The sequence below is a fragment of the Aspergillus japonicus genome, assembly GCF_003184785.1.
Source record: "Aspergillus japonicus CBS 114.51 unplaced genomic scaffold BO86scaffold_94, whole genome shotgun sequence".
In the NCBI taxonomy this organism is placed as follows: Eukaryota; Fungi; Ascomycota; class Eurotiomycetes; order Eurotiales; family Aspergillaceae; genus Aspergillus; species Aspergillus japonicus.
In genome coordinates, this window is record NW_020291731.1 from 15,656 (window position 1) to 36,518 (window position 20,863).

The 20,863-nt window shown below is 53.4% G+C and overlaps 7 protein-coding genes and 1 non-coding gene across 8 annotated transcripts; 5 read left to right on the plus strand and 3 right to left on the minus strand.

Annotated features, from left to right (window-relative positions):
* The first annotated feature begins 606 nt into the window (after positions 1 to 606).
* Positions 607 to 2,558, plus strand: BO86DRAFT_248423 (phosphatidylserine decarboxylase family protein). Its single transcript, XM_025667153.1, has 2 exons — positions 607 to 1,090; positions 1,159 to 2,558. The coding sequence occupies exons 1-2, from the start codon at positions 821 to 823 to the stop codon at positions 2,164 to 2,166; spliced, it is 1,278 nt and encodes a 425-aa protein (XP_025522506.1). The 5' UTR covers positions 607 to 820; the 3' UTR covers positions 2,167 to 2,558.
* Positions 2,559 to 3,233: 675 nt separating this feature from the next.
* On the plus strand, positions 3,234 to 5,232 carry BO86DRAFT_459750 (FAD-dependent oxidoreductase; the record flags this gene model as incomplete). Its single annotated transcript, XM_025677373.1, has 4 exons — positions 3,234 to 3,564; positions 3,638 to 4,658; positions 4,875 to 4,922; positions 5,188 to 5,232. The coding sequence occupies exons 1-4, from the start codon at positions 3,269 to 3,271 to the stop codon at positions 5,230 to 5,232; spliced, it is 1,410 nt and encodes a 469-aa protein (XP_025522507.1). The 5' UTR covers positions 3,234 to 3,268.
* A 2,031-nt stretch (positions 5,233 to 7,263) lies between these two features.
* Positions 7,264 to 8,122, minus strand: BO86DRAFT_443209 (peptidase). The gene is made up of 2 exons (XM_025676347.1): positions 7,591 to 8,122; positions 7,264 to 7,527 (listed from the first exon to the last, which is right to left on the minus strand). The coding sequence occupies exons 1-2, from the start codon at positions 8,005 to 8,007 to the stop codon at positions 7,327 to 7,329; spliced, it is 618 nt and encodes a 205-aa protein (XP_025522508.1). The 5' UTR covers positions 8,008 to 8,122; the 3' UTR covers positions 7,264 to 7,326.
* Positions 8,123 to 9,034: 912 nt separating this feature from the next.
* On the plus strand, positions 9,035 to 10,922 carry BO86DRAFT_372412 (cytochrome P450). The gene is made up of 5 exons (XM_025670346.1): positions 9,035 to 9,289; positions 9,341 to 9,622; positions 9,678 to 10,123; positions 10,179 to 10,612; positions 10,693 to 10,922. The coding sequence occupies exons 1-5, from the start codon at positions 9,058 to 9,060 to the stop codon at positions 10,856 to 10,858; spliced, it is 1,560 nt and encodes a 519-aa protein (XP_025522509.1). The 5' UTR covers positions 9,035 to 9,057; the 3' UTR covers positions 10,859 to 10,922.
* Positions 10,923 to 11,865: 943 nt separating this feature from the next.
* On the minus strand, positions 11,866 to 11,965 carry BO86DRAFT_t301. The gene has a single exon. It is a non-coding gene; the product is annotated as a tRNA-Thr (tRNA).
* A 2,099-nt stretch (positions 11,966 to 14,064) lies between these two features.
* BO86DRAFT_413734 (S-adenosyl-L-methionine-dependent methyltransferase) lies at positions 14,065 to 15,266 on the minus strand (the record flags this gene model as incomplete). Its single annotated transcript, XM_025674773.1, has 3 exons — positions 14,065 to 15,065; positions 15,127 to 15,170; positions 15,231 to 15,266. 3 exons carry the CDS (start codon positions 15,264 to 15,266, stop codon positions 14,132 to 14,134), a joined length of 1,014 nt encoding a protein of 337 aa, XP_025522510.1. The 3' UTR covers positions 14,065 to 14,131.
* A 2,498-nt stretch (positions 15,267 to 17,764) lies between these two features.
* On the plus strand, positions 17,765 to 18,565 carry BO86DRAFT_423011 (cell wall mannoprotein 1 family protein; the record flags this gene model as incomplete). The annotated part of the gene is made up of 2 exons (XM_025675379.1): positions 17,765 to 18,337; positions 18,455 to 18,565. 2 exons carry the CDS (start codon positions 17,765 to 17,767, stop codon positions 18,563 to 18,565), a joined length of 684 nt encoding a protein of 227 aa, XP_025522511.1.
* A 371-nt stretch (positions 18,566 to 18,936) lies between these two features.
* BO86DRAFT_404479 (uncharacterized protein) lies at positions 18,937 to 20,745 on the plus strand (the record flags this gene model as incomplete). Its single annotated transcript, XM_025674014.1, has 4 exons — positions 18,937 to 19,027; positions 19,086 to 19,190; positions 19,245 to 19,948; positions 20,017 to 20,745. 4 exons carry the CDS (start codon positions 18,937 to 18,939, stop codon positions 20,743 to 20,745), a joined length of 1,629 nt encoding a protein of 542 aa, XP_025522512.1.
* Between the last annotated feature and the right edge of the window lie 118 nt (positions 20,746 to 20,863).

Consider the following 20,863-nt stretch of genomic DNA (forward strand, 5'->3'; position numbering starts at 1 on the left):
ATCAAAATCCCAAAACAAACAGACGCATTCTGCAAGATGAGCAAAAATAGCAGAGTAGCGGTCAAGGTGTTCAATGCCGCCACTCAGGCCAGACCTGACACCTGGAATCCCCTCAACTTCCCCATCGACAGCTGGAAACCAAATCAAAAGCCCCAGACGGCATCAAAGTGAAGGCTTGACAACTCCAGATTACGTACAAGCATATGCTCATCATCCCTTGCCAAGCAAAAAGACAGTCTGAGTGCGAGGAAGCCCACCCAATCAAGAAAGTGAGAGATATACGCGTGGCTGGAGGAATTGCACACGCAAGGGGGTACAGGGGTTTATTGGAAAGTTCCTTTGTCGAGCGAACATAACTACCGCTCAGGAGCAGCATTCCTGCGCTCGACATGCCTCATCTGATGATCTGATCGACCCACGACGAAGTACCGAACCAATCCTCTTCACCCAACTCCAACGAATGGAGTACCGGGGTTGCATCCCCTTGCGGATCAAGGCGAGCGAAATATCTCCCCTCGCCTTGAATCCTTGAACTTGGACCACCGTGCCGCCAGCATGAGGACGAAAGGCGCCATTTCCCTTTCTCCTCTGCCCCCATTCCTTAAGCTGGGAGATGACCACTTACTGAAAGGAAAGAAAGACTCTTTCCCTCGCCGAGAGTCGAGGAATTGAAGCAGCGCGAGCATGGGTTGACGAGGTCAACAAGTCTAAAGGTTTTTCTTTTTAACAGCCGGTGGTATTGCACTCTTGATCCACGCTTCAGGGTTCCCCTCCGTTGGAAAAAGAGTTTCACCTTGTACCATCGAGAAAGCAAGCAAGAATGTTTTGCCTCGATCACCGGCAGGACCTGACGGTCCAGGCGCTGCGGCGACACATCGAGAGCGACGCAAAGTTGATCGAGCTGTTTGCGACGGCATTCAGTGAGATCCCCGAGGAGTTTCTGGACAGATCCAAGCACATTGGGCCTGCTCACATCCGCGACTATAGTGCCTTGCTCGACAACATCGACCAAGTGATCCAGACAGTGCCCTCGTGGACGTCGGCGGTGGAGCAGAACTGCGTGATTGCCTGTCCGATGAATGAAGTGCTGGTTAGTCTCCCTCTTTTTACCCATAACAGCAACGCCAGACTTCAGACTTGCTAATGTTCAACTCGAAGATATGGTTCATGAACACGCGAACGGGATCCGACATCCTCGCCCGCAAGGATATCAATGCGCACTTCTACGCCATCCTCCAGAGATGGGGCCAGTACCTCGCGTCCGCTAGGTCCGCCAAGGCCATCCACAGCGGCCAGGGCGGGTGGGTATCCGCCGGCGCGCTGACGGAACTCCTCGACGTCGTCGTGCACGCCCACAACACCACCTTCCGGCCGGCCTCCTTCGCCGAAGCGTTCATCTGCGACCCATCTCTCCCCAACTACGGCTTCCACTCGTGGGACGACTTCTTCACGCGGCGGTTCCGACCCGGGATGCGGCCCGTCGCCGGTCCCGAGGACGACCGCATCATCGCCAACCCGTGCGAGTCGCAGCCCTTCGCCTTGGTCAAAAATGTGCCCGCCAGCGCCCACTTCTCGCTCAAGGGGACCGTCTACTCACTGCAGGACATGCTGGGTGACGGCAACGACACCACCACCGCCCAACCCTCAGCAATATTTACAGGAGGCACCGTCTTCCAAGCCTGGCTCTCCGCCTTCAGCTACCACCGCTGGCACGCCCCGGTGACCGGGACAGTCGTCAAGGTCCTGAATCTCCGCGGCACCTACTTCGCCGCCGACCCGGCCAAGGGCTTCGAAAACGTTGACCCGGCCACCAAGGCTTCGTGCCCCGACCGCCAGGCGCCCGATCTCTCGCTGACGATGATCTCGTCGACGGCCACCCGCACCGCCGTGCTGATTCAGGCCGATAACCCGGCGCTCGGGACGGTGGGCTTCCTGGCCATTGGGATGGCGGACGTGTCGAGCTGCGTGGCCACCGTCGCGGTCGGGGACCGTGTCGCCAAGGGCCAAGAGATCGGCAGTTTCCACTACGGGGGCAGCTCATTCTGTCTGCTGTTTGAGCCCGGGGTGGATCTGACGTTTTCGCCGTTCGTAGAGGACGCATTGGCACAGGATCCAGGGTATGAAGGGCGGTGTATTGCGGTTAACAGTCAGCTGGCGGCGTTGTGAGGTTGGTAAACCTTTCATCTTTGTGATGGAGGAGCAACTGGGGGGTCAGAGAATCTTGGCGCTGGAATGGTCTAGTGATGTGGACCGAGTGGCTTGACAAGTGGATTGACCAGGAAGTAAATGGGAGAGCGAGAGCCATGGCAAGCCAGCTGCGGAAGACCAAGCAGTACCCCAAGTTGAAGACCTGATTCCATAGCTCTCAAGGTCGAAGATATCGGCAACATCACAAGTGATGGTCATGACGTGGCATCGGAGATATCTTCAATAATAATGCCGACGTGAAGTTCGAATCAAACCACGGAATCAAACGCACGTAGTCCGTATCTCGGGGCTGGTTGACTCACACTCAGCCCCGACCTTGGCTGGACCATCTCTGCAGCTATGCCTCGACCACATTATCGCAGCTCAATCCAGCTCAGTAGTAGCGAGCGCTGTTCCCGTCAGCTTTCACAATCTTATGGGACCACCTCAGCAGACCTGCTCCCAAGCCCCCTGGACATCTCATCATGAAGACCAGTAAGACGAACGGTTGCTGCGCTCGACAGAACGACCCCTAATTTAATCCGCTTTCCCACTGCAACCTTGACCAAGGCCGTTCTTTTGTGGAGGTACTGGGCGGAAATTGAGTAAATACCCTCGATGGAGATAATGGCCTAAAAGTGCCTAACTAGAAGAAGTAACCAATAAGTTCTGCATACAATCGAAGCCCTACCTAGTAAAATCCGGACTAGCGTCCGCTTACCAAGGCGGACAGATAGCTGAATCAGCGGATAAGAAGCCCAATTAGGCTAGAGAACGGCAAGTACCGCGAATGCCGCGAACAATCCCTTGGTTAGAAGCAGACTCTCGGAGCGATCGTCGGGTCTTGAATACTATGAATTTCCCGCCAAACGTCATGAGACGTCTTCTCGTCACCTAAAACATCGGATGATTAAGCGGGATACATTTGAGAGAGACGATCAGGGGGGTGGTCATGGCGGGGTGGTCATACTAGGGGCTGCATTGTTATAAATCCGTCGCAGGTCAACTCATTTCATTCGTCTCCCTCTTTCGCCAGACTTCATACGCTTGCCTTCACCAACTACCATAGTCAAATTCGCTGATGATGCCAACGTTCAGAGTCATCGTCATCGGCGGAGGCCCTGTCGGCCTCACTGCTGCGCACGCCCTTCACCACGCCGGCATCGACTTCGTGGTCCTCGAAGCCCGCGACTCGGTCGTCCTCGACCAGGGGGCCAGCCTGGTTCTGGCACCACACAGCCTCCGGGTGTTGCACCAATTCGGCCTGTCAAAGCGACTATCTGAGATAGGCGGCGAGATGACCCACTTGACCTCCTTCACGCGGGACGGATACCAGTTTGCCGAGTCCACGACCCTCCCTCGGATCTTCAGAAAGAAGTGAGTGCACCAGACACAGTACCGCCCTTCGGAGAAGGTACACTGACACAGGGGGGCATCTGAACTCATCCAGCCACGGAACCGCGCCGGTCTACTTCCATCGCGCCCAGCTCGTCGAGACCATCTACGACGGACTGCCCCCGGCTGCGAAGTCACGGTACCTTCTCGGCAAGAAACTCGGAAGTATCGAGACGCATGACCACGGTGTGCGCGTCACGTGCACCGACGGGAGCACGTATGAGGGGTCGATGGTGCTGGGCGCCGACGGGGTGCACAGCAAGACACGGACACTGATGCGCGACTTAGCGCTGGCCGAAGGATCGCCGCCACAGCCGCAATGGGATGACGCGGTCCCGTTCACGGCCCAGTATCGATGCTTTTGGTGCAGCTTTCCCCGACCGAGCGCCGCTGACGTAGAGGTGGGCCACGGTTCAGACACACAGTCTAAAGACATGTCTGTTATGTTCCTGGCCGGGCAGGAGCGAGGCTGGGTGTTCTTGTACGAGCGGATACCGACGGGGCCGACGACGGAGCGGATGCGCTACACCAAAGCCGACATGGAAGCGTATGCGGCACGCTTCGCCGACTTCCCCGTGTCGAAGATGCTGAAGGTCAAAGATGTGTACGCGACGCGATTGACCGAGGGGATGGCGAATTTGGAGGAAGGGATTCTGGCACAGTGGAGCTGGGGCGGACGGATCGTGCTGGCTGGCGACGCGTGCCACAAGTTCACCCCAAACGCGGGACGGGGGCTGAATAATGGGATGCAGGATGTGGTGGCGCTGTGCAACGGGCTGCATGCGCTACTGCAATCGAGCGGTCCCGACGTGGCACCGTCCAAGACCGCCTTAGCCAAAGTCTTCGAGGAGTACCAGAAGGTCAGGGCCGCGCCTTTGAAGGCCGACGCCGATCAGTCGCTGTCCCAATCACGCATGCACGCCTGGGCGAGTCCGTTCTATCAATTCATGGCTCGCTATGTTATGTCTCGGGACTGGGTGATGTGGTTCCTCTTGAACTTCCTCGGCGCACGTGAGATCAGAAAGGCCTTGGCGCTGGATTATATCCCTGCGGACGAACCATACCCTGACGCGCTGGTAAGCTGGGAGCATCCGCTCAAGAACGAGATTAAAGCATGACAGGATGTATAATTTGTGGTGTGAAATTGTCGCAGAGGAAACTTGGCGTTCTACCCTTGCAACTCCTAGAGCTTTAGTTAATACCCCCCATTATCAGACTTGTGATTGCCATCCCTCCCCAAACCGCCTTGGTTATCTTCCTTCCGACATGGCACACCGAGCAAGACGACATAGCTCCGACACGAAGTCTCGCATCAAGTGGACATCACCACACAAGCCGAAGTAAGTGTGTGACCCTGCCGCCCGAGAGAAACGTGCCGCAATTGTGTCGAGTAAGTGGGTATCGTCATCACTCTGCGAGTCACGAGGGTCTTTGAGCACTTTACAGAAAAGATTCATAACCCCTGATAGAACATAGAAGATTTCGAACCTGAGAGTAAACAAAAGAACTGTTAGCTAGATACTCTTCTAGATCATATACTGGACGTCCGGAAGGAATCAGATCCTACCAAAACACTTCCTGTGCTAATGCTGCTTGCATATCCAGGAACTGCCGCAAAAGGGCGCGGCTCGCGTTGGCCGCGACCTCTAAACTCAAAGTAATGCCTAAGGCTCGGCCGCTTGGATCGGCAATCCATGCCGCGCATCCAGTGCTCATTTGATGAATGGCAGCTATGCAGTACTGGTGTTGTAATTTCAATAAAGACGAGCGCAGGTAGACCTCTTCCTGGGTGAAAACCACCCCATGGGCGCGAAGTAGGTGGAGGTCGTTGCTTGGTAATCGCAGGTTTCGATGCCACCCGTTCACTGCATCATCTAGTTCCCGAACGGTCTTCAAGAGCTCCGCATCTGATGCTAGTGCGGCTTGAGGAGAGTATAGTTTCCTGGTTATCTTTGATTGAATAAGGCTGAGCCTGAGGTCGGTAGGGAAGAAAAGTGCAAGGTTGCGATTCGCCGGCGTCTGAGGGTCGTGGAGGCCGAATTCCATTGCAATTTCGTCTTCATTTGGGAAGGTGAGATCACAGTAATCGTCGCAGATTGCTGGGGGGCGGCCTGTTCTGAGACAGATTTCCTTGTCGCAGACGTAGGCTAGCCAGAAGAGGAATCGACAGTGTAAGTTGAAGACAGTGGGTGACTTCTGAACATGTACATGTAAATGGCCCCCAAGCGAAAAAATATGGCGGACCGAAGCCTGGAAGAGCAATTCGACCGAACTAGGGCTGCTGAAGTGACCCAGTCGGTAAAGAGACTATACAAGAGATTAGTATCCGGGAAGCGCCTCCTAAGATACCTGCAAGGTAGGCACAGCATCTATGAAAGAATTCTCCAGATAGGAAGCAGCTCTATAATCTCTGAGCGCTCAGGAAGGAAATCACAGCTGCGGGTGATATGATACAGTGCGTCCTCATCTCCAAAGCAACGAATAGCCGGGTGTGTAGACAAAATTGAGTAAAGGAAGAAGCTGACTTACGAGCATCAGCAATGCTTGTATCCCGTCCAAAGAGGCTGTTTCATCCAAAGCTTCTGACAGAAGATACTGTGCCTCATGACCATACTGTTGAAGATTGGTGTCATGTGTTACAGCTAGGCCGAAGGGCGAAGAGCCGATAAATGCTATGAAGGCGAAGATGCAGGCTCGAGCTGTGGAAGCATCAGGAGAGGCATCTGAGGTTCTGTTCTCGTATGCAGCCTCCATGGTGTAATGCAATAGATCTGGATGGAGTAGAGGGAAGGAGCGATGTACCCAGGAATGTCTAAAGGAGTGGAAAACGGACAGCACCATGCTCCTATCTGGCAGGTCAGGATGGTTACTAGCCTGAAAATACTCCTTTGTAGATGCCAAGCCGTCCACGGCTAGTTTATGTCTCGAGGGATTCTCTATAGATAAGCGGTGGAAGTTGATGGTCTGGCCGGTACGCGATTCCATCCATTGCCGACTTTCAGCAGTAAAGAAGGGTAGTCCATTAGACGCACGAAGATGCGTCGGAACATGTCCCATGATGTGATCAATAGCGACAGATGAGTGAAGGAACGAGCCTCGTCGGGTATCCGAGTCAGAAGATGGCTTGACGTGAGCTGTGGATCCATTTGCGGGAGCGGTAATGGTATTGCAGAAGTCTGGTGCTTGCTGCTGTCCCCCTAGTGGAAACACCGAACTGCTCGACGACAATATTAGCCTTTTCTGGGCATGGGCTGCGACGTACATGCCTGCGATTGTCGGTCGAAGAAGGCTGGTTGTAACGATGATTGCGATCGAAGGTACATTGTAGGCCCTGCTGCAAGCACCATTCGCACGGAATCCTGTCCCGATAACATTTTATCTGGACGTTATTAGGGAGAGACTTCATTGGGGCGTGAGCGCCCCACCTTTCTGCGAAAGCAGGAGTCGCATGCAAGACGCGTGCGTGCGCGAGATTGAGGATCGTTGGTTTGCTGAGACATTTGCGGAACGCGGAGAGATGTAGAATGGGTAGATAGAATGTATAAGGTAGTAGAAGGGGAATTTGAAGTGCCAGTGGTAGCCGAGCGGGAGATTGCCTAGTGGCTCTAGGCTGACTTATGCACGTATAGATGACTAAGCCAGATATTACACACCCAGCACTATCAACTAGATACAACTTACGCAACATACAACATCGCTAGATCCTCTGCGTCTCTTCACACAGATAAGAATTCAATCAAAATTCTAGCTGTACGGCCCATGAAATGCCGCTATAACAGGTGGAAACTCCCGGTCCTGAACCCCCCACGCCGCCTCGCTCAAAGCCGCATCCGGGAGCACGAGGATGGCATTGGCGGTTACCGTGGAGACCAGTAAATGGATGCGAAACTGCCCTAGCCAGTCGTGCATTTCCTTGCAATACTGCATAGCGCAGATAATGAGTCTCTGCCGAGCATACATGTTAGCCTCCCTAGAGCTCAAGCCTACATTCGAAGCGACTACACTAACCTGTTCCGAAATCACCTTCAGCAAATGAGCATAGGTCGGCTTCAAGACGACAGTGTTTGCGGTCACCCGAGTGCTTTCGACAGGATCCAAATAGCTTAGGAGGAGCGTTTGGGCGATCAGTGTGTCGAGGGAGTTGGTGATGGCCCGAGTCTGGGATTGGAGGAGCGGGATGCTGTCCTTTGTAAGTTGAAGCGCTGAGATGGTCTTATCAAGAGTGATGACATCGACGCCGATTTGCAGAAGGGTGGCAATAACATCGTCAACGTCGGTGTTTGGGTCGATCTCCCGGAGTGGGCTATCCGGGGTTGCGGAGGGATTGACGTCTTGCTGCGAGCTGCCTTCGGAGATAGGTTGCCCAAGCAGGTTGGATGCTAGAACAATCAGTGTGAATATGGTGTAAGCAAGCTTCATTCTCATAGAGCTGTGTCGTATTTAGGTGTGCAAACGTAAATACAGGAGAACGCAGGACTGTGTTCGCGGAGGCTGGATCTCGATATCAAGTTAGCAGAAAGTTGGCGGTAATCGCGACCAGTGCCGCTGATTGTATTTAACCTCAAGCCAAGTCGTACAACCGAAGAAGATAATAGCACGAAGACCTGTGGTGGTCGCACTTGCGATGCAATACCGTGCAACCCGTTGACCTGTCACACCCATTAGAGTTTGGTACCTGGAGAGATGGGTCTGGATGAAATGTTGTATAAGACGTAGCTTGGCACATGCTGTGACTTCATACATAGTCTGAGACGTGATACACTGCTTGCAGGAAAGTAGAACAGAACTAGCTAAGGTGTGGTTGACATTAGCAAATGCTTCATATTTTTATAGTAGTGGCTTCGGTCAACAGCAAACTCATATCCGAGAAGACTCGGAGATAACAAGGAGGGGCAATCCTTCCGCCGGATGATTTTACCGCTACGAGGAATGACCTATAGCATCATAGATAAACTATGCCCAGGGAAGGAGCTGCGCAAGCACGTGGCTTGCAGCCATTTTGACCTATATTAACTATATGGCCAGCAGCAAGAGATATGAAGATCTCAAAAATCGATAGACGAAGGTAAGAAATTTGCCTACCCGCATGTGGGGGGCTGGCTAATCCTTCATGCACACGTCTGCGTGTCCCGAACAACAATGTCATTCCTAAGCGATGTTCTGGGCCCCGTTATTCAGACCTTAGACCATCCTCGTCCACTCTTTTTCCTTCAGCGTCCCACTGCTGCGGGGTCTGCATTAGTGCCATTCGCTTGGTGCACGGGAGGAGAGCTAATCCCAGATGTATGATTGGCCTACATGCTTAATATCCTTGCAGATTAGCATTGACCATACTGGATTTGATAACAATACGGGCCTATATTTGATGTCACGTATGCATGTTCCCCTCACGGTGGTGAAATAATATAAGCCCTGGTTGACGGTGAGAGAAACCCCCAAAAAATTCAATAACCACAGACACGCACACTTCTCACAATGCTCCCAGTTTCTTCGACAGTTTTCAGCTCCACAGGCCTTCTCTACTTGATTGGGATCTGGGTTGCATCGCGTCTCGTCCGCGCCTTGTACAATGTCTCCCCCTTCCACCCCCTCAGCCACATCCCAGGCCCGAAGCTGGCAGCTGCCACGTTTTTGTATGAGGCTTGGTTTGATTTAATTCGAGGGGGTCGCTTCACCCACGAGATCAGGCGATTGCACGAAATATATGGTTCGTTGCACGCTGCCACACTTGGTGATGTATCTAATGCCTAGAGACCAGGCCCGGTGGTGCGTATCAACCCAGAGGAACTGCATTTCAACGACCCCAACTTCATCGACGAGGTGTACCCTACCGCCGGGCGCACGCGAAACAAACAGGTTCATTATGTCACCTTTGCGACCGGACCTACCGCCGAGGCAATGTTCGCCACCATTGACCATAAACATCATCGCATCCGACGCGGCGCGATGAACAAATTCTTCTCGCGTGCACAGATTGCGCGGTTGGAGCCTGAGATCAAGAGGCTGACCGACCAGCTTTGCGACAAGATTATCCGACTCGGTAGGGCCACAAGCCATCTTCAGTTTGAGAATCTCTCTGAAAACCCAATGTCCAGGCACCAAGGATCACGAGCCACTCGATATCACCACCGCGTATAGCTGCTTCACCGCGGACGTCATCTCCGGCTACTGCTTCGGCGAATCCTTCGGGTTCGTGGAGCAGGAGGGGTGGGAGCCCAACTTCCGCGACGCCGTTGTGGGTCTATTGGAGACGATCTTTCTCTTTCGATTCATACCTGTAACCAAACTTCTGGTACCCCTAGTCCCGTTTCTGTGGAGATGGCTGCCCCGATCATTGCAGGTGTACATGGACGAGTCGACGGAGAAAATGCCGGCTCGCGTCCGCCAAGCGAGACAGGAGTTTGAGACGGGGACCATCCCCAGCCGGCCGACAATCTTTCACGCCCTGCTTACCTCTTCGTTGCCGGAGGCTGAAAGAACCGACTACCGGTTGACCGGGGACGGTTTGTCGCTGAATACCGCCGGGACGGAGACAACCGCTGTAAGTACCGTCTTGCAACAGTTCTGTCTGTTTCCAATACTCAACCAATACGCAGTGGACCCTCACCGTAGCAACATACTACCTCCTGAGCCAACCAAAGACTCTAGCGCGCCTCGTCGAGGAGCTTGAAAGCGCCGACGCCACCAACCGAACGTGGAACGAGCTCGAGAAACTGCCTTATCTGAGCGCAGTAATTGCCGAGGCACTCCGCCTGTCATACGGAGTCAGCCCGCGGAGCCCGCGGATCGCGCCGAACGAGCGTCTTATCTATCGTGGACGCTTCCAGGGGCGGGAGATTGTCTACCACATCCCACCCGGCACGCCCGTCGGCATGTCCAATGCAATCAATCACCACAATGAAGATGTGTTTCCCGACTCGGATAATTTCAGGGTTGAGCGATGGCTTGAAGCCGATGAAGCTCAGCGCCGCAGATTGGAAACGAGTTTGACCTCGTTTTCCAGGGGAAGCCGCTCATGCGTTGGAATCAAGTATGTATCACTACTGTTACACCTTCAACTGGGTGCATCCTTGCTCGATCACGCCTGATGCTAATCTTGCTTATCATCAGTCTCGCGTACTGTAACCTCTACGTGGCGCTGGCGGCTCTCGCGGTGCAAGTGCTCCCCCGAACACAACTGTACCAGACGACCGTGGAGGATGTGGCGTATGATCATGATGTCTTCGTAGGAGTTCCGAAACGCGATTCGAAAGGGGTGCGGGTTGTTGTTTCTTGATAGAAGGCTGGGAGTTAGGATTGGGCCAATGGTCGAATTTTGTTATGTATGGCTAGAATCATGCACGCAACCATCCAGTAAGGGTCATTCTCATAGGTTCAATCCAGAGCTTTGAAGTGCGAAAGAAAGCATGATGTGACCACTACATACCAGTCCCTGAGCCTACCTAACACTACTGGATTACCGATAAGTTGGAAAGCCGGCTGACGGAATCAATAGGCCACTCCGTTTGTACAGTAGGTTGAGCTGCTCAAGAGGTGGTCACGGTGGGGGCGGGGCGCGGCCGGGACGGACCGACGCGATCATCCACCAGCATGACAGGCAAGCCATCTGTGCGAGTGGAGATGCGAAGGGTAATGTTGAATATATGTCATAGCATGAAAGGGACTGCATCAGAAAGAGTACTATGAGCCTAGAGATTCGCAGCCATGCCTACATTTTCTCATCGTGTAAGTGCCATGTAGAGCCTGGGCGTCTGCCTCCAATTGTGTAAACACATCACACATGCTTTCAAAAGCATCAGTTATAGAGCTACATCAAAAGGGGAACTCCAATATGGGCACTGCTTCAGGTACCACACTCCACTGACGCTGCATGAATCTAAAACCAAGCATCTAGATGCATACGCAGGGGGCTCCAGGATAGCCAGATGCATCCTCACCAATCAAGATTCCGCCACATGAATGCAAGATAGCCCTATCATAAGCCAACCCTAGACAATTCCAGTCGAACAAAGCTCAATCCTTGTAAGGAGTACACACCATAGAGCCATCATGTATATCCAGGCAACTCATCCAGAACACCTATAAGTCCAAAACCCTCAAGCCCAATCCCGCTGCACATAAACGGCATCCAATATCCCATTTAACCTCCCAAACATACCCCCGACCCTCGACTCCAAACCACCCCCCAAGCCCACCACAGCACATCTCAACTCCAACATCCCTCCCAAATGACGCCCCAATGACGTCCTATCCCGGTGTGCAGGCGCAAAAAGAAGAGACAACTGCCGCGACTGGGACTCGAACCCAGAATCTGCACTCCACACCGCTAGCATAAGGCTAGTACGGGGGCTCTGCAATGTTAATACCACTACACCACCGCGGCTGTTGTTGTACAGTAGCACTCGAAACTAAATTATAGCCCCACTTCCCCTATTTGTTCTAGGCCGCTACGGCCCCACAGCGGGGCGATGGGGGCTAAGATTTTGGATCTTGATTCTGGGGGATGTCCTGCTGGGTTTGGGATACTTTTCGTATGTGTTTAATGTTCGTTGGGGTGGGGTTTTGGGGTGATGGGGTGGGGGGAAGTTGGGGGGTGTGGCCGGGGATGGTTGTGATGTCATTGGGATTGGTGGTAGCGCCGGGTTGTCGGCTCGGGGAAAGGTTATGGTGCTTAAGCTTGGAGCATATCTATAGAGAGTCGATTATCTTAGATTTGGATTTGAGGAGACTTGACTCTGGCTCACGCATGTGAGATACTTTTAAAGCATCCGCACTCTTCTCAAACACTGCAAAATCTATGAAGCTAGGTTCTTCTTCTCGTAAGCGGTAGTTAGTCTACCTACATGGCTACGTATAGTATTACAGCTCCCTTCGCCGTGAGCCACAAGCATCACGAGATTTTCAACCTCAAGCTATACTGGGTCTATATTTCTCAGAGTGGTCGCTGGCAACTCCCAAGAATCCCTCCATATGGAAACATAGTCTCAGACGGCACACTTGGTTAATGTATCTTTGTGCTCGCTTTTGGCCACGAAATGAACACTTAATATATTCCCAGGTTATAATCACAGCGTAGACAAAGCCGTCCTCCACTGATTATGACCCCTGCGGTAGCCTGAACGGCCCAACTCCAGCGATTTGGATCGACATGATCCTCTCGGCCCCACTAGAGGTGTTGGCCGCTACAGCCATACCATTGTGTTATCCGTCCACGGTGATTGCCGCACTTGCCGCACTTGCCGCACGGGCAGGGCAAGCAGAACCGTTCGCATCTTTTCCCTTTGCGACTCCTGATTCTGCGACGGTCAGACTTCAAATCAAGGGATTTGGCCATCAAATGGGGCATCGCACAACCCCGGTTTCTGTCTTTGGCCATTCTTCTTTAGCTACTTGGACCGGATCGTTAGAATCTTGTTTGCACTTCAGGTATCACCCTCAACTAACCGAAGGACTACACATTTCAAGGAGCACCCATGCACGGCAATACAAGCGCACGGCAGCCTCTAGCGGTGCTCAAAACGGCGTTCTTCAGGTCACTGGAAGACAGAACATGGATAGCCCTCGCATCTATGCTAGGATTTCGGTGCGGAATGTGGGCTCGGGGGCGTTCATGGAGTTGAAGAAGCCCTTTCCGACCGATGGTATGGGCGACTGCTTCAGCGGACAAGGTATACACGGCTCCATGAAAGAGCCTTTGAAGGTTTTCATTCGATCCTGGCGAATAAGGGGAAGCTTGTCACCAGCGACTCGATTGCCCAGATTTTTCAGCCACAGCCCAGTAACCCCACCGGACGATCAGAAGGCAGCAAGGATGATTGGAATGTTTGAAGTTCAGATTCATCGAGCGAGATGCGACAGGGAAGCTATATGAAGATAGGCTATTCATTTCGGGGAAAAAAAAGAAGAAGAAGAAACATAGAAGTCCTAAAGTCAGCGAAGTCTCTACTGAGATAATCTACACCAATCAGTCCTGCCATCGAGTTTTGACCTTGCTTTGCTCAATCGCAAAGTGCTTGAAAAAATTCACAAATTCCTGAAACGTGAAACCTGAAAGCCCAGTGATAAACCACGAAGAGTGGGATTTCTATTCACTGCGTCTTGTTTCGGTATCTGAACATTTTTTTTCGGCTACAGCCCTGTAGCTGAGAAATCAAAGCTGTTGATGGGTCCGGTAACACACCTTGACATATCGTCATCATGCATCATCTTCAAAAATACCTACTACTAGTTAGTTATCAACTAGAAACAGCTGCCGTGGAGGCTTGCTCAATTATTTTTAAGGATGGAAGTGATTGCACTTTGTTCACCCAACTGCGCCGATGGGCGTGCACCCTGGCGTGCAGACCTGACATTCAGGCTTAGCAGCCTTTCCGCAATAGCCGACAACTGGCCCAGGCGGGGTTTAGGAGACCTAGGGCCCATTTTCGAAAGACAAATACTTTGTTATTAAACAGTTCTATTTATGTGTTATGTAGATTGTCCGCTCCATTTAGGCCCTGGCAGCACTGTCTCCAGTGACACCCTTTTATCCAGCTGCGCTTCGCCTCTCTCATTCTGAGGACATTGGTCCAAGCTTTGGCTTGCGCGCTACCATCAGAAACATCGGAGTGACCAACTTCTTCTCCCCTGCAATCCGATACGCATTCATCACCCGCACCATGTCCATGACGCGACTCCGGGATCCTGGGTCGAGGACGCCGAACATCTCGCCCACTCTCAGGAAGCGACCCCCCCAGCGCGAGGAAAACAGCCGCAGAAACGCCGCCACCAGCCCGCCGGCGAGAGTCTCAACGGCCCCTCCCATCCACTTGAACGAACCGTCAATGAGCTGGTACCAGGGCAACAAGCCTGCGGCGGCGGCATCAGCCAGATCCTCCGCCGCGCAAAGCTCGAACCCGACCGCTCGCATGGCGTCAACGACCTCGGCGGTGGTGCGGAGATGCGGACAGCCGGCCACGCGTTCCAGGTCCTGGTGGCACGCGCGATGGTCGGCGCGCGTGGCGTGATATCGGTCGGTCATGGCCAGCTCGTAGACGGCGAGGATGCCACCGGGCTTGAGGAGGCGAAAGACCTCGCCATAGACGGCGGCGAGGTCCGAGGCGTAGCACGTCGCCTCGATGGAGTACGCCCGGTCGAAGGAGTCGTTCTCGAGATGGGTGGCGGTGAAGTCGCGGGCGACAAAGCGCACGCGGTCGGCCTGCCCGGCCTGCTCGGTCAGCCGCGTCGCGCGCTGCACCTGCGCGGCGCTGATCTCCACCCCGCAGACGTCCACCTCGGCGAAGCGGGCGATCTCGCGCGCGGGGCCCCCGAGGCCAGACCCCAGGTCCAACACCTTCTGGTCGGGCTGGAGGCCCAGTCGCAGGGCGAGATAATGCTCGTGACGGATCATGGCTTGCTGCATGGACTCCCCCGGGTAGCGACGACACACGTGGAAGGATGTACCCCAGGCCCACTCCATGAAGCTGCTGCCATTGCTGTAGTAACTGGTGTTCCCGTGAGCGTTATGGCTGTCAGATACACCAGGCCAGTTAGACTACTACTTACCTGTCTGCTGCTTGGGCTTCACTAGTTTTACCCCCCTTACCCTCCTAGATATGGTGTCAGAATTGGCATTTGTATCCTCGTCGCCCACTTGCGCTGAATTATACCGGTGGAAAGGCGCCTTGACTTTGACAATCTGGCATCGGGGACGGACTGTTGCTGCCTTGAGAATCACGAGGTATCTGGCATCCGGCCTCCAGCAGGATATGATTCCGTCTTCTTACTTTTTTGGTCGATTGAGTGACATTCTCAAGGTACCTTGGGAGAACTAACAGGAAAAGTACTCGTCGTGTGGCTCAGAAGCTTGGGGTCGATGACTTCAACACCGACCCGTGGTTCCGTCCGGTTCCCGTAGTATCCGCGTGCGATCAGCAACGAATTGGCCCATGGCACAACGATGACCGTTATATACCGAGTAGATTCAATGAGAATGTGGACGAACTCGCAAGCAGATTTTTGCAACCGTCATTATGACCATGTGCATGACACTTAGTACGACAGAGGTGCCTGTTAGTATAGTACAGCTCGAGCTCCTAGCCATGTACCATTTAGAAGCCTTGTAGTATCTAACGACGTCTACTCGAGTCTTGCCCACCGAACCAGATGTGTACTGTATACCGTATTCAATTCGACGAACTTGCCGGTGTCACCTCTACCTAGTAGTAAGCTCCCGAGAAGGTTTAGTATTTGGTTGTGGATATCGACCAGCCCTTTGAATGGAGACCGCCTCGCCTACCGCGCAGTATTCCGACACCATCTTGAACACGAAGGATTACTACTAGATTAGGTATAAGCTCATAATCAATCTTACTGCAGAGGCTTACCGGAGTATCATAAATTCAGTATATGAATAACGAGTAGATAGCTTCTATATCATCCGCACTAATAGCCGCAAACCCTGTCCCAGAAGCGAAGGACTTTTCTACTTCCCTTCACCTGGGAGAGACCCCTGAAGCGACTGGCTGGCACTTCGGGTGGACGGTGTCTTGTCCCAGCGCGTAAGTCGTGGTGCACGCGCTCCTAAACCTTCTCCGTGACGCGGCGCAGTCGTCTATCGCTGTTTTGAAGGCGGATATACATATCCAGAAACGCGTGTAATCTTGGTAACAACCAAGCTTCCGTGTGACCAAGCCTATGCCCGGTTGCAGGCAGCCGAGACGATTGCGGCCGATATATAGTGCGCGCTGCGCGCGTAGTAGGAAAATAATCATTCCATGAATGGAGCAGTCTCTTGCGGTCCTCCACTATCGACTCTACTCAAACAACCACGCCAATCGTATTAAAGCATTATCTCCCCGAAGGATCCAAAGCCACTAGCCCATCGTAGTAAACATGCTTCCCACTGGAGACTACGGCTGGCGGCCTGAACGTAACATTTTGCTTCCACTTACGTCAAATGCAATGAGGTTGATATCTGAAATCGCGCGCCAAAATCGGTTGACCCTGAAAGAACGACGTCTCGCTTTTCTCCGGATTAACATCCAGCCCCTGATTAGAGCTCCGCGACAGTGGGAAAGCTTCAGCTGCAGGCAATCTTTCCATCGCAGAATGCAAAGGCACGACAGAAGAGTCGCCCATTAGTGGGCGAGCTCGCACCAAGCTGAACAACGAACTTACATTTCTCTTCTTACCAATCTCCTTTGTAACATCCGCGTTTGGGATGAACTTTGTACGATTTGGCCAGAGCTCTCTGGGCCCCTGGATTGAAGTGGTTGTCTCGGAAGTGCCGTTGTTGGTTGGGTGTGTGTGTGTCATTTTTCTGGAGTGGAGGATTTCGATTCGAGCATTAGTCGAAAAGGGACTGGCCAAGGTACGCCAGGCTCATTCTTAACCAATTTGAAAACAAGATTTGACAAACAGTTGAGATGAGAGCACCAGCCTCATACTAGCGTGGTTTTGTGCTCAGTAACAAGTGAAGCTTAAATTGGGAGTGAGGGATATGAGGGTGGCGTCGACCCAGGGCCTGAAAGAGGTCACATGATGTCCATCCGATTATCAGCCCCTCGAGCCCCTCTATCCCATTGTTCCATTTATATTTATCCCATTCTTGTTGAACGTGGTAGCCGGTCAAGTGGAGGGTGAATTGGTGAGAAGATGATATTCGGTGGATGTTGCGAATTGGTTGCTGCCTTTTGCCCCTGAACGTGACCTGCGGATAGGGCTGCGGCCCGTCGAGCGAGAGCAGAGCACAGACGAAGAGCAAAGGTTGGCTTTGCCATATGAGACATTTTGTTACTGGATTAGAGTTCACGGTCAGCTGAAAAATGAGAGCAACGAGTCTGGCCGCTCGAAACACCCGATTCCTGGGACCGAGCATTGATTTCCCCGGAATCTCAGCCATCTGTAACCGCCGCCGGGCCAGTCCCTGTCGATCATTTCTCAAAATTGAGCTTTCTGCACATCATCATATCCCGGGGGTTCGATCAACACAATCTTCATGAACCATACTATCAAGCTCTTATGATCGTGCTGGTTTGGCACTACATTGTCTCCACGGTAGTACCACAGGACTATAAAGACACCCGAATGTCCCTCGAAGTCAACCTTCTCCTACAGCGTTCAACCATCATCCTGATTCACCTTCGATCCCAGAAATCATCTATTTTAATATCCTCACCTTGATATCAACAACTCATCCACAATGAAGGTCTCCATTCTCTCTGCCCTCACCGTCGGCCTCGCTGCCGGTACCCTCGCTGCTCCCACCAAGGTTGAGCGCGACCTCCCCACCGTCACCGGTGTCCTCTCCGGCATTGGTACCAAGGTCGACGCCCTGGGCTCCGCCATCCAAGCCTACAGCGGTGGCGATGTGGCCAGCGTTCAGCAAGCCTCCGACAACCTGGTGAGCGCAATTAACAGCGGCAACAGCCAGGTTAGCGGTACCTCGGCCCTCAGCGCAACCGACGCCCTCGGCCTCCCCGGGCCCGTGGACACCCTTAAGAAGAAAATTTCCACTGTGATCAGCGACCTCGACAACAAGAAGACCTTGATCGTTAGTGCAGGAAAAGGCGCCCAGACCTACAACGACCTGACCGAGCAAAAGGCCGCGGCTGAGAAGTTGTCCGACACGATTGTCTCCAAGGTACCCGATTCGTTGCAGAGCCTCGCTGGTACCGTTGCTGGTGGCATCTCGGATGCGATTGAGGCTGGTGTGAAGAGCTGGTCGGATCAGGCTTCCAAGGGCGACGCCCAGTCTCAGGCCAGCCCTGCTGCAGTTGAGACTGCTGCCCCTTCGCCAGCCCCCACTGCCGCGCCTAAGGCTGCTCCCACCGCTGCGCCTGCTGCCGCTCCTGAGCCTGCTGCTAGTGACGCTCCTGCTGACGCTCCCAAGCCTGCGTCTAACGCGGCCCCTGTTGCTGCTCCCAAGCCTGCTTCTGACGCGGCCCCTGCTGCTGCTGCTGCCGGGGCTGCTCCCGCGGGACGCTGCGTGGCTCGGTATTGATCATCTGCTACTGGGTCCATATGACCCCCGGCCAAGCTCCATCCAGATGAAGGACTTTGGCACGCAGGTCTTTTGTGAAGAAAAGGAGTTGTGCGATACTCATTGGTTTTGTTGTAATGAATTAATTTCACTGTATGCGTCAGAGCCTTCCAATAAAGCTGATAATAGTTAGTCTTCTACGTAGCATACTGCAGGGTCTCAGATAATGCCCGGTATCAAATGGGCACTAAAGGTGGCTATGGGGGCCAGACTCTACTTAGCGTCGTTCACAACTGTTTTAGTTTGCATTTCCCACCACCTTCAACCATCCACTTTCTTCAACGTCTCCCTAGGATCTCTCAATTGCAGTCCATCACAGCTCGCCACACATCATGTTGGATGCTCTAAGTAGACTTCTTGAGCACATCCACCTCGCTCCCCACGAGCGCCAGGTGAAGGAATACCTCGAAACAGCCACTAGAGGTAACCTGACCCCCTATCTATCTTCATATTCCCGCAGTACGCAGCTAAAGCCTCGCAGAATCCATCCAGAGAGACCTCCAAAGGGTCCTCAAGCCTCTCAACCATCCGTCATCATCAGCATCGTTCCACCCGTCTTGCATCAAGGATGCCGACCAGAAAAGCCGTACGTATCCCTTCACCCCCTCCACCCCTGCAGCTCAGACACTAAAAACACCAGAATGGACCCGCAAAAGCCTGGAAAAACACATCACCAGCTCCCACCCCGACTCCGCACTCTCCTGCGACTCAATTGACTTACTCTGGCGATGCCTCCACTACTACGCCTACCACCCATTCCCCCAAGAAGCCACGGGTGAAGCAATCGATCCCGACGCATTCAACCGCGCCGTCGCATTACTCGCGCACGGCGGGACCTGTCTCCTAGGCACCCAGGACGTTGGCGGGTACCACTGGCGCAACCACGATGATACGCAGTACATCTGCCGAGCAAATATCGCAAGAATGCTCCGGAGCATCGGCCGTCCCGAGACCGTATCGCTGCCTCCAGCTGAGCACCAGAAAGACACCCCATCCGTGCTCAGCGACGTAGTAGACGTCCTCGCGACCACGCAACCATACTCCATCAATCAGGCCCCATCGCCAGAGCGACTGGACATCACTGCACGGGAGCTCCTGACAGAGGAACCCGCAACTCCAACCCGGTGGCGTGTGAGTCGGCGGGATGTCTCGCTTCTTATCGCCTTGCTCCTTCACTTGAGAGTCTCGCCGACCAGAAAATGGGATCGAACCCGCTATTTTGGTTGCTTTGCACCGTCTGACCGCGCGGATGAGCACTTGGCTACCTGCCTCATTCAGGGTATAATGCCCGAGGATAGGGACTACGATGCAGACGGGCTCGCTGGCATACCTTTCGACACGCTGGTGAGCTGGGCTATCCTCCCATCAGCATTGTATCGAGAAAACCAAGCTAATAGAAATTACCGGCGCAGCCGAATCTCCTCCCCTACTTCCACCAACTCTGGACCGTGCTATTCCAGCCTCCGTGGCCCAGCCCCCAGGAGGAGGCTTTCATTCCGGACGCGACAGAGCACAGAATTCCCGCGCGGATACTCACAGCCTTGTCGCTCTTCCTTCCCATCCCGCATCTTTTGCCTACTGACCCAGGGTCGACCTTCGGTATGAAACCCATTTCTTTCCAAGAGATCGAAATGCCATCTACCAGCCCTACCTGTTCCGAGATGGCCCAAGCTGTGCAAGGCGACGACACTCCGCGCATTATTCTAGCCACGAACGAGAACCACACCCAGGCCATCGGGGCGTTCATGCCTGCCTCACTGCAGCGGGACGCAGGCGACGGCACGACGCGAGAATGCACGGTCGGGAAGACACATTTATTTTTCTACTTAGGCCAAGACTTCAGAGTCTTGCAATGCAAGAATCAACCGCGTCATTTGTCGAAAACGAGGATTTGGATGGACGATGAGGCCAAGGGCGAGGCGTCGTCGATGAGAGCGTACTGTGTTGGGGATGGGATCAAGAGAACAGGTGCAGCGAGATTACACTTCGATCCTGCCCGAACGACAGCTTCTCTCCTTGGCGTCGAGGGACCAAACATGGAAGGATACGAAAATGTGAAGAGCTGCCAGGAAACAGTGCCAGAAAACTGGGAAGTGGTGATCAATCCGAGTCGGGTTTATGTCTTCTCCCTTGTGCTCTGAGCACAAGTGTCTGCAAGAAGGTAACTTAGAGCATATTCGACTCAGCGCTGCAGCTCCTATCTTTCTAATGCTAGCGTATCCTTTCCAGTAAGCAACCCAAAAGGCAATCTCAACTACA